General features: G+C 39.6%; 1 protein-coding gene across 1 annotated transcript in view; it reads left to right on the top strand.

Annotated features, from left to right (window-relative positions):
- Positions 1 to 5544: 5544 nt before the first annotated feature.
- The window catches only part of radil (Ras association and DIL domains), a 30473-nt gene continuing 18786 nt past the window's right edge, over positions 5545 to 17231 (top strand). Inside the window, exons 1-9 of the mRNA XM_042485367.1 lie at positions 5545 to 5792; positions 8517 to 8610; positions 8898 to 9012; positions 10202 to 10706; positions 13795 to 13902; positions 14443 to 14558; positions 14664 to 14846; positions 15079 to 15772; positions 16911 to 17041. Of these exons, the coding sequence (XP_042341301.1) occupies positions 8929 to 9012; positions 10202 to 10706; positions 13795 to 13902; positions 14443 to 14558; positions 14664 to 14846; positions 15079 to 15772; positions 16911 to 17041 (1821 nt within the window). The 5' untranslated portion in view covers positions 5545 to 5792; positions 8517 to 8610; positions 8898 to 8928. The remainder of the gene's footprint in view (positions 5793 to 8516; positions 8611 to 8897; positions 9013 to 10201; positions 10707 to 13794; positions 13903 to 14442; positions 14559 to 14663; positions 14847 to 15078; positions 15773 to 16910; positions 17042 to 17231) is intronic.

Genomic DNA, 17231 nt, shown 5'->3' with positions numbered 1-17231 from the left:
TTGTATTGCAGCAAAATTTATCAAGTGAACTGAAAAAAAAGCATACACAGAAACAAAGAAAATCCAGTAAGCTACTAAAATGTAATTGTATCTGTTATATTAATAATTTATATAATTTTGAAAAAATGATACTTGAGTCCGTTTATCAATACAATATTGGCATACAAAATATTGCAATACAATACTGCAATACTGTATCCCTCACCCCTACTTTTTTCTTTGGTCCAAATGTTGGAGGTTTTTACTAGGGGGCCAAATTATCTGCACAGGTCTCCTCCTCTCCAAAACAAATGGACTCATTGATTTAAGCTGCTACAAATACAAAATAAAGGAGTTTTCTGTTAAAAAAAAGAATCCCACGGAGGGGTGAAGAGCAGCATCAGTGGTGGTAACGATGGTGGCTGACGCAAAAACACGGAGGTCCCTATGTAGAGCCAGTGTTTGTTTGTCTGTTCTGGGCTGCTAGAAACATGGCGGTGAAACATGTTAGACTCAGTAGACGAGGGCCCGCTCCCCGTGTAGATAAACAACTCATTCTAAAGTAAAGGAAACACAACATTTCTTATTTTCAGCTGATTACATATGAAAGACAACATACTTATTATATTGTATTCAATTTCTGCCAATATATCCTCCTAAATCCTACACACTGGACTTTTAAGGCATCTCAGGTGTGTGTGTGCGCATGTGTGTGTGTATGCTTGTGTGTATATGAGTGTGTGTTTGTATGTATCCAATACTATATGACTCCCATGAATCCAAAGCCTGTAATCGGCTGAGTCTATGTTTACACCTGAACGCATGTACCTTGAATACATAAAACCCATAGGCCTATTTGAAATATGTATGTAGTCTTAGTGTTGAGCCGTGGCACACAATATATTGGACGAGCTTGTGTAGTTTGATAAACGTGGCTAGAAGACCAAAAGGTCATACTGTGCAGTACTCCTAGGTGTAAAATAATTTTTTAAAACCTCTGCTCCTGTTCCACATCTTTTCGCTGCTGCCTGTCTCTCAGGATTTGGATCATTTGGGCTTAAAAGCCTGTGAAGCCACATTCAAGGACCACTAAAGCTGCTCCAGTTGTTCAGGCGCTGTCTGCAGCTACAAAAATGATCAAATAGCTGTGAAGCTGCTTTCTTTAATGCTGGCACCACTCCATACAGCTTCTTACTCGCATCCCCAAGTAGGGCAACAGTCCCAAAAGTTACACATGGGGTAATATTTTTAAAGTACCAAACAGGAGAAAGCTTTAAAGTAGATAGAAACTGACGTAAGACCACAGATATTACAGCAGCACGTTTTTAAAAAGCAGACTGTCGCTAAAGCTGCACGACCCTTGAAATTTGCTGTAAAAATCCACAAAATTTGTATTTACATTTGCATTGACATACACTGTGACAAACAACTATAAGATGCATTTTCAATCAACTAAGAGCTCCAGAGAAAATGAGAAAGGCAAAAATGACCTTTTCTATCAATTGTAAGAGGTCATTTTTAAAACTTACTATCTCATCATGTGGCCACACTTTCATTCTGCAAACTAGCAGACAAACAATCAGAAACAAGCCAAGAGAGGGAACTGGGAACATAGTCTTTTTGACATAGTTTAAAAATAATATTTACAAAGTATTATAGAACAGATCTGCACAGTTTAGATAAAGAAGCAACTGTGCATCATTGTCTCCTCTTACTGCCTAAAGCCTCGTTTCCACCAAGCAGTTCGGTTTAGTTCAGTTCAGTTTGTTATGGAGTTGAATCATTATTTTTGCATTTCTGTCAAAAACTGTGGACAATACCAATAGAGGCATCAATAGATCCATTCCTTACATTTTGAGTGGAGCTTAAAACACCAGTCAAGGGAGAATCGACACTTGACCAGACTTAAATGTACTGTAACAACTGTTCCTACAGTGGCACGCATTACACACATTAGTTAACTAAAACTATACAATTAAAGCTGCTTTTTTGCCTTTTCATCTTTACTTGTTATAAATTATCTAAAGACAGACTGAGAATGAATCATTTAATCCACTGTGCTGTTCAAAGGCTACTGCTAGCAACTTTTAAGGTCAAATGTTTCCTTGCATGTTTGCTTAATGCATGAGTTAAATATAGTCTGTTCTTTTTTTGCTAAAAATGTTGCCCAACCCCATTTTGTAAATGATCAACCAGGTAATTTTTCTCTGCATTGTTGTTGGAGAGGAAATACAGTGAGAGCTGGACGGAGCAGTGATGCCGGTATCATCATCCAGTAAGGGCTCACTTATGCTAAACATTAGATGTGGAGATGAACGTAGCTGTCTGTCTGTCCGTTGCATTCATTTTGTCCGAATTTTCTTTCTGGAAGCTTATGGATACGAACTAAATGGAGCAGTACTTGCTGAGATCGTATGTGTAGTGTAGCATAGTTCATGCGAGATATGACCGTAGGTGATGAGAATTCAGTAATTGCAGAGTGGAACAAATCAATAGTATATAGTGACATATTGTACTATATAGTGAAAATTGTTGAAATAATTCTCCGTCTACATGTTGGGATGTATTTAATGGTCACACAGACAATCTATAGCGCTGCTTCCTTTTAAAGATTCAATATTAAGACCTTAGCCACCATCGCCTCGATTGTTTTTGTTTGAAACTTTTGACATGTCCTTAAAGGTTATGTTTGGCTCTAAGGGTACCATCCCAGAACTGTTTGGCGGAAACTTGGCTTAACTGCCCCAGAATAGGTCCTGGAGGTCTTGAATACACTTAAATATCTAATCTAATCTAATCTAATCTAATCTATTCTAATTTAATCTAATAAAATACAATTATATTATAATATAATAAATATAATATTAGTACAGCTGAGCATATTAATGCATTATTATACTGTAGCGCATAGGTTTCCTTTCAACATTGGTGGGGACACATACGTAACAGGGGATTTGGGGGTTCGCTGCCAGAAAATTTTGAGCATCAAAGTCAAACACTTCACACATCAAAATCTTAATTTTTTTGCATTGCAGTGAATTTTTATGCACCAATTTATGGTGGAAATATCTTTAATTTTTGATAAAATACTACTGCTTTAGGACCTACTTTTATTTGTAGGTCTGCTACTTTAATGTTTTTATTGAAGGGGGAGACAAATGCACATGTTCTAAATGTTAAAGGGGACATGTCCCCTGCGTCAACCCCGAAATCGACACCAATGCTGTAGCTTCCAAAATGAAAATCATCTAGTGACAAAAGAAACCTCACCCAAATTCAACCAAATGCATTTATTACATTGAAAATAACTCTGAGAAAACACAAATCTTTATTATTATGTTGACTGTTTTGTTTTTAAGTCATAAGGGAGTGGTAATTTAATGACAGAACAAATATATTGTCAAAGTTTAGAACAAAACTTTTCAGATATATTGTCAAATTTTAAGAGTACCTTTTAGTATATGTACTCTAAATGTTTACTTGAGCCTCTGAGAAACACCAAATGATTAAGCATTAACTGTTTTTGAGTACTGCATATGATAGATGGTATTTTGACTCCACAGGCAGGTTTGCCGACGGTAACATGAAGTATATGAGGATTGACATGTGTCTGTCTTGTATTGGTTATAATCTGTCTCATTCAGACATACAGTGCCCACCTGACTTTGTATAGAGTTTTATAAGCTCTCCGTGAAGCCTTCATGGACCCTCTGTACATTGTTTATAGACGCTCTGTGATTGTGGAGCTGCTGACTCTGTTCTCAGTGCTGCTGGTGTTTTCTTTCTGGTCGTAAGAGACTGATTATTTTATTTCATATTGTTTCTCTCTCTAGTTTTCTTATTGGTTTTTTTGTGTGTCTGTGGTGCTTTTGTGCTGTGATAAGCCTATATGATGCCAACAATGCTTTTATCTTTTCTATTTCTCTTGTAATAAAAAAGCTTTTTCATGCAGTATACTCTTGGACTTGACATTTTATAATGTCTCACCTCTTTGGGAAAACAACTTTTTGTCTACGGAAACTGTTAAAGGCAAGACTGCAGCAATTTATCACTAATAATACAATGAAATATATATAGATATGGGAAAGTTTAGCTATTTGGATTATTAACATTATTATATGAACTGTCGACAATTTCATCTTTGAATCATTGTATCGTATATATTTTAATGAATTTCAGTTTTTTTTCAGCCTAAAATACAAGAAAAGGAGCGCTTCCTGGACTCAAAAGTCAGTATGTTCGAGGTGCTCTTTGAGCGGGGATATACTGGGATAAATAATTAAAACACTCCTACGCGTTTCGGCATACAAGCCTTCATCAGGGAGTCAAGCCTATTTTGAATTAAGCAGAGTTTCAAATCAGGGATCTTAATTTAAATCAGCTATAGGGAACAGACTGGTAAAATTTAGGATCATATACTTCATATTTGAGAAGATGTAAATGGTTGTAAAATACATTACTGGCATTAATACAAAATCATAAGATCGTGGAACGAATTAAATCTATTATTTAAAGTAGTGATTCACCCAAATCACATTTAATGAATAAAACATTGAAGTTTTACTATTTATTTTACAAATTGTATATTTTATAGATGATATTGAAAAGAATTCAAGTATTGAAAACAAAAATCAAATAAAAGTAGGTCCTAATTATGAAAAAAATATGAATAATTAGCCCCAATGTGCTTTTGAATTTGTACGGCGATAGTATCGTGACCCTATAGTTTTTACTTGGAGTACACAATTAGCTCAAAAATTAGCTCAAAAATACATAATAGAGTTGTAAGAAATCCATTTGTTCTTTTGCAGTAATCCTTTGTTTTTTTTTTCTTCTTTACAAAAATGAAATAATACATTACCTTCATTTAGGATCATAAGGGAAAATAAGGTTAAAAAAAAGTACACAATTTTTTCTCCATTGTCTCTCAGCTACTGGATTAGGTTTATAAAAAAAAGACCCCAATTATTTCTAGTACATGTCATGTCTTATTAAATTAAATATATTTATACATTATGAAAAAAGTAATCATATGAATATATAACAAAACTTGGGCCATTCACAAAAGAAAATTTAGCCCAGTATGACATTTTAAGAGTCTTTAATAAATAAAAAATGACAATATATTTAACTTATAGAACACTATTCAAGAAACTCAAAGACACTTTCCAGAAGTCAAAAAAGATCATACAATGGAATACTTTAAAATACATAATAAAATACACACATTACGAATCATATCACATTAGCATTTACTTTTTAACCTCATTGGATTAATGACAACTTTCCTGTTTTCACTACGTTTTTTATGTGTTTATTCACATGAATAAAATGACAACATTTATTTATTACTAAACTATTATGATCTGCATCGCATCTCCGCCTCCATGTTGTGCTCGTGCCGCCGGTGTCCGCCAGGCGGCGTGCTGTTCGTGCACTCGGGTGTTGCCAGAGCAGGTGCGCGCGAGGTGAGGCAGCGCGGAGAGTTCGGGTGTTTCCGTCGCGGCTCGGCTCGGCTCGGCAGTGAACCACTGTGGTTGTGGGAATGCGGTTGCCGGAGGCAGCGGGCATTGCTGGACACTCGGCGGAGATGTGCGCACAGAAAGAGGAGCCCTCAGCGGTTGGCTGTCGTCCAAGTTAACGGGCTGTTTTGGGGATGTGGGTGGCAGCTGCGGACGGCTGGGTGTCGCTCGCTGGGGTTTTTTTCTCCCCTATGTTTGCGGGGATTTTTTTATCTTGTGGAGGAGACGGAATGAGAGAGAAGCCAAGAAGGATTCCCCAGCAGCACTATGGAGCCACGCATTGCAGGCAGCGTGAGTACTAACGCAACAGACACCCAAGAGAGCCCTCGGGGGACTGGGCTTGTCACTGCTGGAATCACACAACTTTTCCAGGATCTATTTTATTGACGGGCACACGCGCCCAAGCTTTTCACCACCCTCACAGTTAAAATTGTCATTGTTTTTGAGTGTTGTTCACGAGTCGAGCACGTTAATTGATTATGCATTGTGTGTGATGAGCTCGAGTACATTCACTAGATACACTTGGTGACCGCGAGAGACCCGGGCTGTGAGCTTTTAGTGCCGCGCCTGACGACTCATCAGCGGATTAATTTCTGAGGATTTTCTCCTGCCTTTTGTTGCTCGGCGGTTGCTACTGACGACCACTGAGCCCAAAGTCGTAAACACACAGACGGACAACAAATAAAGGGTAGACCCGTTATAGTAATCACAAGTTATGCAAATATTCTGCAGCCTGTTTATTTGTGTCAAGTTTTTCCTCAACGCAGGCTTTTTTTCTGACCTTCTGGCAGTCTAGACAAGGACAGACTGCAAGTGAAAAGGTGGGGAAGTTGTAGTCTGTGTGACATGATTACCAAATGTAACACTACCTCCTTGGTCACAAAACCTACCAATGCAAAATGTAGGCCTCTGTCTCTCAGTTTCTTGTGTGGATGCAGGAGGGGGTTTGTTGGTCCCAGGATTGAGTTAACTGCGGCCAAGTAGCCAGATTACTGTGGATTAGCAGGCATTTAAAATAGTCACGTTATCCCACCAGTGCCTGCAGAGTCAGCTACAACAACACCTTTTAGGCCGCCTGCCAAATATTTGCTGAAAGGAAATGATATACAGTGTAAGTGGATAACTGCATGAAGTTGCAATCAAAACAGACTGCATGAGGTGCTGCTGACAGATCTGCTACTAAACCTGCAAAATGCTCAGTTGCCACCTGCATGAAAGGTCCACATCGGTCAACAGAGTTCATGCAAAGCCACTTGAGGGTGAGGCGTGACTCACCTTCTGCAGGGACATGGACTGGATTCACACCTGTTTATTGAGATCATATGCATGACCTGGATGCAGACAGACACAGTGTGTCAAGTTCAAGATCATGCTTTTACAAGACAGCTGTTATAAGGGACACAATGCAAGACAAACAGAAGGAAAATGCAAAAACATTGGACTTTAAACGATTGAATTTGCAGAGAACATCTGTTGGTTTCTGATTATCAGTCATCAGTATGATGATTTGATGTTTCTCTGTTTTTATATATATATAAAAAAGGAAAATTTGGCCATGGTGTCAGTCCAAAAAAAAAAAACAATCTGAAGAAGTCACCTTGACCTCTAGGAACTTTTGATGAGTAATTTCAACTAGTTTCTGTCTTTTTAGGAACAAAATAAAAATTGATTTATCAGAAAAATAAAATGTGAGAAATCTGTAAAGAAAATACTCATTAGCGTGTCAGAAAAAAAAAAAAAAAAAGAACATTTGTGCATTTAAAAACTGCTATATAGCTGTACATTTTCTAAAGAAAATTAAAATAATCCAATTCTGTAATGTGGTATATCAAACACTGGTTTTGAATGGGGGTCAATTCAAAATTAAAATTTTGAAAATTTTTTATAAAAAAATAAATTTAAAAAAATTTTTTTTTTTTTTATTTTTATTTTTTGTTTTTTTTTTATAATTTGTTAAATTTATTTTTTTTTATTTTGTTATTTTTTTTTTTTTTTTTTTTTATTTTTTTTATTTTTGAATTTGGGGGGTTTTTTTTTTTTTTTTTTTTTTTTTTTTTATTTATTTATTTTTTGTTTTTTGTATTTTTTATTTTTGTTTTTCATATTTAATATTATATTTATTGATTATATGGATGGGATAATATTTTTTTATATTTATTTTTATAACATTGTATTCTATATAATAATAATTTTTTTTAATATTTTGATATTTTATAAATATATATTATATATTTAAAATTTTTTAATATTGAAATTTATAAAATTTTTTTTTATAATTTTTTTTTTATAATTAATTTATTTATTATAATTGTTTTTATGAAATTTAATATTATAAAAGGTATTTTTTTATTTAATATTATTTGATTATTAATCTGTTAATAACCTGCTATGTTGGCCATTAGTAATGTTTTCTACACAAAATCCCCTTTTTATGTCTGGATTTTGCCTCAGTCTCAGCTGTACGCTGTATACGCCCAGAACTCAGTCAAAACATGCCTTTGGCTGACAATAATGTGATGTTGATTTGTAATTTTTTGAATTTGCTGAGACAACAGCTCTCAAGAAATCATTAAAGAGCTAAAAGCCACAGTGATATTATCTGAGTCCCAGAGGATGCGAAAACAAGTTAACCTCGGTGATCCAGAAATCAAAAGAGCTGCAACGATTCATTGATTACATGTCAACTTTAAACGAATCGCCAACTAATTAGATAATTGATTAATCAATTTGAGTAATCCTTCAAGAAGAAAAATAATTTCAGAATTGAGCTTCTTAAATGTGAATATTTTCTTTTTTTTTTTACTCCTCTATGAAAGTAAATTGAATATCTTGGTGGTTTGGACAAATCAGTGCAGGCGAAGACATCATCTTGGCCCCATGTGAAACACTGAACCAAATTTCCCACTATTTTCTGACATTATAGACAAAACAACTGATAGATTATATGAGAAAATAATGTATAGATTGATTAACAATATTATTTTTCTTTCTTTCTTTTTCCTTTTGCTCATCCAGTGTGAAAGGTGACATGAAAAGTGTCTGACCCTCAACTGTAAACCCTTAGCTGGTGCTGGTGCACATTGGAGTGTCAATACGTAACAGCATCAAGGTACAGATATACACACACACACACACACACACACACATTTTCATTGTTTATCATTGTGTGTTTTATGGTGAATACATTTTACGCCACAGATTTAGGGAATTTTTTTTACCTTCCAGATCTACAAATGTTTCACAAAGTAAGTGTTAGATGTAGCCGTGAGTCCATCATCACCTTTTATGCATGGACTTTTTGCATATGAGTATGTGTGTGTGTGTGTATGTGTAAGTATCTGGATACTTTTAGATGGATTCAAATAAAATATTATAATGTGTTTCCTCGCTCACCAGTTGTGGAGTTTGTGAAGCCAAAAACAGCATCATGTTCTACGGTTCTTCCTCTGGGGCCAGTATGTCCCTGCCGTCCAAGAGCCGCCTGAAACGCCAGAGCAGGACCTTCACACAGGTACACACACACACACACACACACACACACACACACACACACACACACACACACACAGTCATTTTGGTCTTTCAATCTCAAGAGACCATCCCAGTTAAATAAAGGTCAGATTAGATGAGGAAGACAGAGACACCATAACAAATGTCAGTGCAGCTTTAAGTGAAGTGCTTGGCTCTGCACTATACTTAATAGCACCTTAACGGGTTAATTCTCCCAAATTACAAAAAAAAAGATCCCAAAAGAAATTTTTCTCACCTGGTTGTTGTGGTAGCCAGCCATCTTGAGGGTTTCGGGTTTTTTTTCCTGAGGTTTTGCAATATCTAAACTTGATGCCACCGTGAAACACTTTGTGCAGTCATTCATGGTCTCCAGAGGATGAAGCATACTGACTTTTTTGAGCCTCTGATTTTTCCTCTTGTATCAACATGAAGTTCACATTTGCCATTTTGAGTGAAATATCTAAACAGCTTTTGGATGGATTATCATGAAATTTGGTTCTCATGATTATGGTCCCCTCTGGATGAACTGTAATAACTTTGGTGATCTCAGATTTACTTGTTTAGACAGCGGTGAATATTATTCTTGATAAACATCAGCAGGTTAACATTGTCATTGCAAGCATGCTGATGTTAGCATTTAGCTCAAAGCTCCTCTGTGATTGAGCAAAGGCAGGGCTCTTCTGAAGGTCCCATTTCAGTTTCAAAGTTTCAAAGTCGTTCCTCAGACTTTGGTATATTCATTTTAATGCTTATTTAAAGAACTCGTTGATAACCGTTCACTTTGTCAGTGATTTTGCCCGAGTTCTTGCTGCACCAGTAGATTCCCTAAAATCATTGAAACATTTCCCTATGCTAATAAATAACCTTTCAAAACAAACTAGGTCAGTGTTTAGGCTAGTGTTTAGAATATTCATCTTGTTTATATATAATTTAACAAAACTTTGAGCATCAAAAACTACATTCAGTTTATCTCCAGTGTACTGAGTTGGTGGCAGAAATCTCAAAGATGGATATCTCTTAATCTCTGCAAGTAAAATCAGAATAATCTGTATGGCTGGATATCACAAGAGGCAAATATGTTGACCGTGGTTTTGGTGAATGAACCCGTCAATATACAAAGCAAGAAACATGCACTGTGCCCAATGTCTGAGGCCCGGCAGTATATTCTGTGTCCCCTGTCTCTTCACCAGGTCCTGTACCGAACTCTGAGTTACAGAGACCGTGTCCCAGTAGAAACTGGAACAAACACTCGTGGGGACAGGCGCTCGACGACTGAACCCCCAGAGCGACCGGCGGACGACCCGGCTGAACTCTCCACGCAAAGCTCGGCCCCCGGGGTGCTGAAGATCTTTGGAGATGAAATCTGTGCCGGTGCCAACTATAAGAGCGTGCTGGCCACGCCGCGCTCCAGTGCGCAGGAGCTGGTCAAAGAGGCACTCGAGCGTTACTCTCTCAACAAGAACGCTGCCCACTCTTACGTCCTGTGCGACGTGATCGGCCGTTTGGAGGGGGGAGGCGGGATAGGTGGAGGGGGGTGGCGAACTGAATGCTTGCGTGCGCTAGGGGACAACGAAAAGCCGCTGTTGCTCCAAGAGCTGTGGAAACCCAGAGAAGGACACGCTCGCAGATTTGAGCTGCGCAGGAGAGCAGAGGTGGAGGAATTCAACGCCAAGGAGAAGGACACCATCACTGCTGGTGAGGACACACAAACAAACACACACACATGTAGATAGACAGGTGCACACACAGACACACATACACACACACACACAGCAGCTGGTCTAATTCCCTTCCTTTCTTGACATGTCAAACTCAGCAGAAAAGCACAGCTCGTTACCTCCTCTGCAGTCTCTCTGTGTGTGTGTGTGTGTGTGTGTGTGTGTGTGTGTGTGTGTGCGTGTGTGTAGATGCAGAATAAGAGCTTTCGTCACAGTTATTATCCTGCCACGAAGATATTGTTCCTGGGTGATAAGGATTTCATTTAGGTTTTTATTGGAAACACGCACACTTGAACGTGCAAATTAGCCCACAAAGAGAAAGACACGCACACACACGGAAATGCACACACACAAAACAGTGCAGTGGAATTGCATGGACAGCTGGTCGATTGATTGAATGAAAGCTGAGTCCTTTGCAACCGGAGGTGTGGATGGGCGTGGGCTCTCGGGTGTTTTTATGAATGACACATTTCTACTACAGACGCATATCAAGTACCTGCACAAAACTGCATCAGGTCACACCTAAACTGTGCACACTCGAGTGATATGACACTTTCCAGGAGAGATTCACTTTATTCTGCACATTGATTTGAACAGATAATGCACAAACTAATTGCACAAACTCATTAAAACTAGTGTTTTAGCTTTACATCTGCAATGCAGTTATATGTGAATGTGTGTCTGTTGGAACCGTGAAGTGACCTTTCTTTAGACTGGTTAACTGATGGATGAAAAGTTTGCCATTTACACGCATTCCCCCCTCATGTTGAAGACATTTATCAACACCTCGACAACAGTGGTCAGGGAGTGTTCAAAGAGTATTTTCAGCCTCACAGTCACACGCTGCACTTTGCAGCCGCACTAACATTTCTCATGCAGCATGCCAGGGTTTCCTGGTTGCTATGTCAACTTGTGTGGTAGCCAGAGAGTCAGTCAACAATCAACAGTCATTGGTAGACTGAGGAAATGGGCTGACATCACCGGAGTTGCACTGGATCGGTTTTCTTCTTACCTAGAAAACAGGGATTCTTTTGTCTCCACTCGGGATTTTAAATCACCAACAGCCAGCACGACCCAAGAATCTGCTGTGTCACCAGTTTTATTCTCACTGTACATGTTTCCCCAATACAGCATCTCTTTTCACTGTTATGCCGATGATACACACTTATACCTGTCATTTAAACCACACCAACTGAACAATATAGCCTCATTACATTCCTGTTTATCTAATGTCAAGGACTGGATGGTAGCTGACTTCCTTCAATTTGATAGCAATAAAACTGAGGTTTTGATCATCGGTCCAGAACTCCTCGACCTACAGATACAGTCCTCTCTTGGGTCACTTACCGACAACATTAAATCTGTGGTAAAGAATCTTGGAGTAACTTTTGATAGCCAGCTATCCTTTGAACAACATGCTAGAAATATTGTCAAAGCCTGTTTTTATCAGTTTTGTAACATCCCAAAGATAAGACGCTAATTTTAATGATGTCTTACATGCTTTTATATCATTATGCCTGGACTACTGTAATTCTCTTTTTACCTGTTTAATTCAGTCTCACGATACAACTTATACAGGACTCAGCAGCCAGACTATTAACTAAATCCACAAGGTTCTCTCATATCACTCAGATTTTAGCATCATTGCGCTGGTAGCCCATTAATTTTGGAACACATTTGAAAATTTTATTAATCACCTACAAGGCCATCCAAGGTCCGGCTCCAGATTACATCAAAAAACTCCTGACCCCTTACAGCCCAGCCAGACCCCTAAGATGAGCTGATCAAAACCTGTTGGCAGTTCCACAGATCAGACAGAAAACCAAAGGTGACCGCGCGTTTTCAGTGATGGCTCCTACTTTTTAGAACAGCCTTCCCCTCAGTGTGAGATTGGCAGACTGCGCTGAAGCTGTTATTGGGTTATTTCGCTCAGTACCTTAAATGTCTAGAGTACCAATATCCAGCCCCACTTATGGCGAAGAGGAATAAGCTATATCAGGCGTTTGGCAGCACAGACAATACTTGTTTGTAGGATCAGTTTGTTGGTTTTGGTCATTTTCATTGGATTTGCCTGGGAGTTGCAAATCGCAATCACTTTCATTAATAGATTAACGATTGATTGAAATTGTTGCTTATCTCAAACAATACCATGTGTGTTTATTCCTCAATCAAAGTTCACAGCTTATACTATGTATATTGCATATACTTTGACAGCACTGCATAGCACATTAATTGATCCATTAAATTTTGCATGTTTGATTAAATTCTTAATGACAGATGAACCGATTAATTGTTATCATTCCTTTTTGTTTACAGTAAGAAAAGTGAAGATTACCACCAGCCTTCTCCTTTTTAAAAGCATTTCAGTCACAGTTGCACGTGTCTGAAAAATATTATCACATCAAAGATTGCCTTCTAGATTAATACATATTAATGCACATATTTTCAATTTCACACTAACCTCTTCTCTTTTGTGTTATAGTGTTTAGAAAACTCAAATGCTTTCTCTTCTCTGTCTTTTACTTGTCTTTTTTTCTCCCCTGGTGTTTGTGTGAGCGTGCATGCACGTGTGAATTGTGTGTATTCTTACACACACTTTTTTTCACAACGAGATAGCTTTTTAAAGGTATCGTAGGATTTTCATTAATTATATGAACACATCACAGCCAAATTAAATTATTAGTATTATTAACCTTCAATGACACAATATACATTTCCAATTCTGCAATTATTATCAAATCAAAGACAAAAACGACCAAATTAAAGCACCAAGCAGGTGCTACAGTTTGTATGACAATATGCAATATAATATCTTACTAATTTGACAGTGATATGTGAGAGGGGAAAATCCTGCATCTCATACCTTTAACGGTATCTCTGTCCTACTAACTGCTGATGTGACTCACTAAAGCACCACAGACTCTTTTGCTCCACAGTGCATGCATGTCTCGTGGTGCACGGATGCTGTTTGTGTATAGGGGGGTTATTCTGTGCTTGGTGTTTGGGTGAGGGGGTGTTTTCTCCGCCTCCTCCCCACCTCCCTAACCCCTCCCACCCTGCTGTAGGGCCCAAAACCTCCCAATTCCTGGCGGCTCTAATGGGTCGGTCTGGGCTGGGCAAACACAGGAGCTCCCCCCTGCGGTGTGGTCGAGCGGTACAGTCCAGCTCTAAAGGTGGGGACTGGCCTCAGGTAGGGTGGCTGTCAGTCATTGCCATGGAGACCACCTCTACCTGCGTTGTCACTAGCGCCACCCCCATTGCCAGTGATTCAACCGGTGTGAGTGTGTGTGTGTGTGCAGAGCCATCGCATGGCCTCAGATTCCTCAGATTAAAGTCATGACGAGCTGCTCAGCTCAACTTTCATCACGTCCACTGACGTCAGCTACTCGTGCTGCTCCATCCAGCACCATTTACTTCATATGACTGGTTTGTTTAACTGAGTTTCCACTCAGCTCACACATGACTGTTACGCTCTTATGTACTGTTCTTTACCCAAACATCTTCGCTCATGAGTCAAACATACATGCTAACAATGCACAAATACACCTTCTTATTTTCCACTCTTTACTTTTCTTTCCTTCTGTGTCCTCAACCTCCCTCTCTCCCTGCTCTGCCTCCTCCTTTTGCTCCTTTTTATTATTCTCCCCCGTTCTCCCTCTCGTCCTTTCCCTCCTTGTTCCTTTCTCTTACTCCTCCTCTCTGCCTTCCTATAGACATTAATGCTCAGGCTCGTAAGCTCCAGAGGAACAGGGCGAAGGGGACGCTGACCCTGCCCCGGTCCAGCAACTCATCCTTCTGCCGCAGCCTCAGCGAGACCAGCCTCAACCAGGTGGGGCCTCACACTGAAGGATAATTGATTGTTATTATTCATGAAACAGTTGCCAACCTGCCTGAAATCCTGAATGCATGTGTGTTTCTGTGTGTGTGCCTGCAGCTGGGAGTGGGAGATGAGCCCAAGCGTTATTACTCCACCCTGCCAGGGCCCTTAAGGGGTCGAGAACGTGAGGTGGCCTCCAGCGGCCGGAGGAAAGAGGAGGGGAGTCAGGGAGGAGGAGGGGTAAAGCACTCACTTTACCAGTCCCCACATCTCCTGCTGCTACAGGGATACAACCGGCAGGTGAGGATGGGGAAAAAGTGCGTTGAAAATTGTATAACTCAGTGACAGAAGCACTTGCAGTGATTGAGGAAAAACTTAAGAGTTTTACTTTTCAAATGAGACCATGCATGTACATGCACTAAAACTGGAACAAAATATCTTTCATCTTACTTTGGGTAAGCCTTGGATTTTAGGTAAATTTCACTAAGAGACGTCCAGTATATCTGATTACATGATGCATGTTATGTTTCAGGACTGTTTGGTGTACCTGCTGAACAGAGAGCAGCACACAGTCGGTCAGGAGACTCCATCAGCTCGCCCCAACATCTGCCTCTTCTCTCCTGACATCCTGCCTCTCCACTGTCGCCTGCGCCGAGTCCCTGCACCCCGCCGTCATGCCAACAACAACAACAAGGGAGAGGAGCTGCCGGAGAGTCAGCGGTCCTGTGTAGCTGTTGAGCCGGTGCTGCACGCCACGGTCCTGGTGAACTTTTCCCGCTGCGAGCGCTCCACAACGCTGCGACACGGTGACCTCCTCTCCTTCGGAGCGCATTACATCTTTCTGTACAAGGACCCCACGGGCGCTAAGCCTTTGCCTGCTCAGACCTTGGCACGCCTTCGCTCCCTTGGGCAGCTTTACGATGCTGGGGTGGAGGAGGGAGAGGGCGGCGCACAGACTTGTAAGATGTGTGGTTCTGTGCTGAAGGACAAAGCAGCGCAAGTGTCAAGTGTTCCTGCAATCAGACGCAGCTTCAAACCTCACCTGGTAAAACCCCGCAGCGCGGGGACAGTGGCAGGAGGGCCCCTTAGTGTGTCAGGAGGGGAAGGAGGAGTTGGAGGAAGAGGAGGGGGAGGAGGAGGTCAGAAGAGAAGGCTACAGCTGGAGTTTGACCAGGCTCATGAAGACCAGCTGTTGAACCGGATTGTGTCTCTCATCGAACCTGGAGGTCTGTGCTCTGATTTACAATATGATAGAGAATACAAGACGTACTCAGACAGAGCAACGTTTTTATCTCACAGCTTTTATTGCAGGTGTGTGAATCACCAATGGCCCCACGATATGATATTATCACGATACCTTACTCTCGATACAGTATATTGCGATTTTACACGTTTTGCAAAAAGCTGCATTTTGCGATAACATATTGTGATAGATTTCCGCTTTTCAACTGCTAATTATGTCCCCAAAGCGAAACTTTGTCCACATCTGTTTAATATAAGATTAAGTTTTCAATCTTTTCTTCTCACTTAAGTGTTTTTTTATTGCAGCAAAATGTATCTAGTGGACTAAAAAAAAGGAAAAAGCAGTTGATTTTATTATTCTAGTGGGCTACCAAATGTCTAATTTGTTTTTGTAATATTCAGGGTTCCCATGCTAATGGAAAACATGGAAAATCAATCACATTTTCCAGGCCTGGAGAAGTCATAGAATTAGCAAAAAGCTTTTGGAAAAATCATGGAATTTTGTTGTGTGTCGTGAAATTGTTGCAGTGATCTTCTGTGGTTACCCGTCACATAATGTAACATAATAGCAAATGTATTTTCTGAAGCTGTCTGTGTGACGTAGCTCTAACATATGTTAATGTTTGATGTTTTATTTACCATCACATATATTTCTTAATTTTTTTGCATTATGTATGAAAAACGCTCCTTGAAAAGTCATGGAAAAGTTTTGAAATTTTGACCATGAATTCGTGTGGGAAACCTGAATATTAATCATTTATACAATAAGACAGTTGATTCTTGGCATGTGTGCATTGATACTGTATTGACATGCAAAACTTTCACAATATAATGCTGTATCTATTTTCCCCCACCCCTAATATATCGGGACGCAATTTGAAGTTTATTTTACCAAAAGGACAAAAAAAAAAAAATCTCTATGTGGTATCAAGCCATGCAGATAATTTTGGTTTATTTGTTCATGTTTTGTCTATCTATGAAGCACTCAGCTCTCGCCTCAGTATAGTGGAAGTAAATTTAATTGATGGGTCTCAAAGCATTGAAAATAATATAGATGTCACTAGAGGTAGATGAGAGAATATGCGGTTTTATAATGAACTCACACTTTAAACTCTCTCTCAGGAGATGACCATAAGCTGACGCCTGCCTACCTGCTGTGTCTGTGCATACAACACTCTGCCTCAACCTTCCCACCGGGGAGTTTTGGAAAACTGTTGCTCAAGATTGTCAGAAGAATCCAGAGCATCGCATGGGTCAGTGTCTGCCTGTCTCTCTGTGTGTCTGCCTGTCTCTCTGTGTGTCTTCCTGTCTCTCTGTGTGTCTGCCTGTCTCTCTGTGTGTCTTTCTGTCTCTCTGTGTGTCTTTCTGTCTCTCTGTGTGTCTTTCTGTCTCTCTGTGTGTCTGCCTGTCTCTCTGTGTGTCTTTCTGTCTCTCTGTGTGTCT

This window comes from Plectropomus leopardus, chromosome 4 (assembly GCF_008729295.1).
Source record: "Plectropomus leopardus isolate mb chromosome 4, YSFRI_Pleo_2.0, whole genome shotgun sequence".
Lineage (NCBI taxonomy): Eukaryota > Metazoa > Chordata > Actinopteri > Perciformes > Serranidae > Plectropomus > Plectropomus leopardus.
The sequence above is the reverse complement of the archived record's forward strand: the minus strand, read 5'-3'. Positions and strand labels throughout refer to the sequence as shown.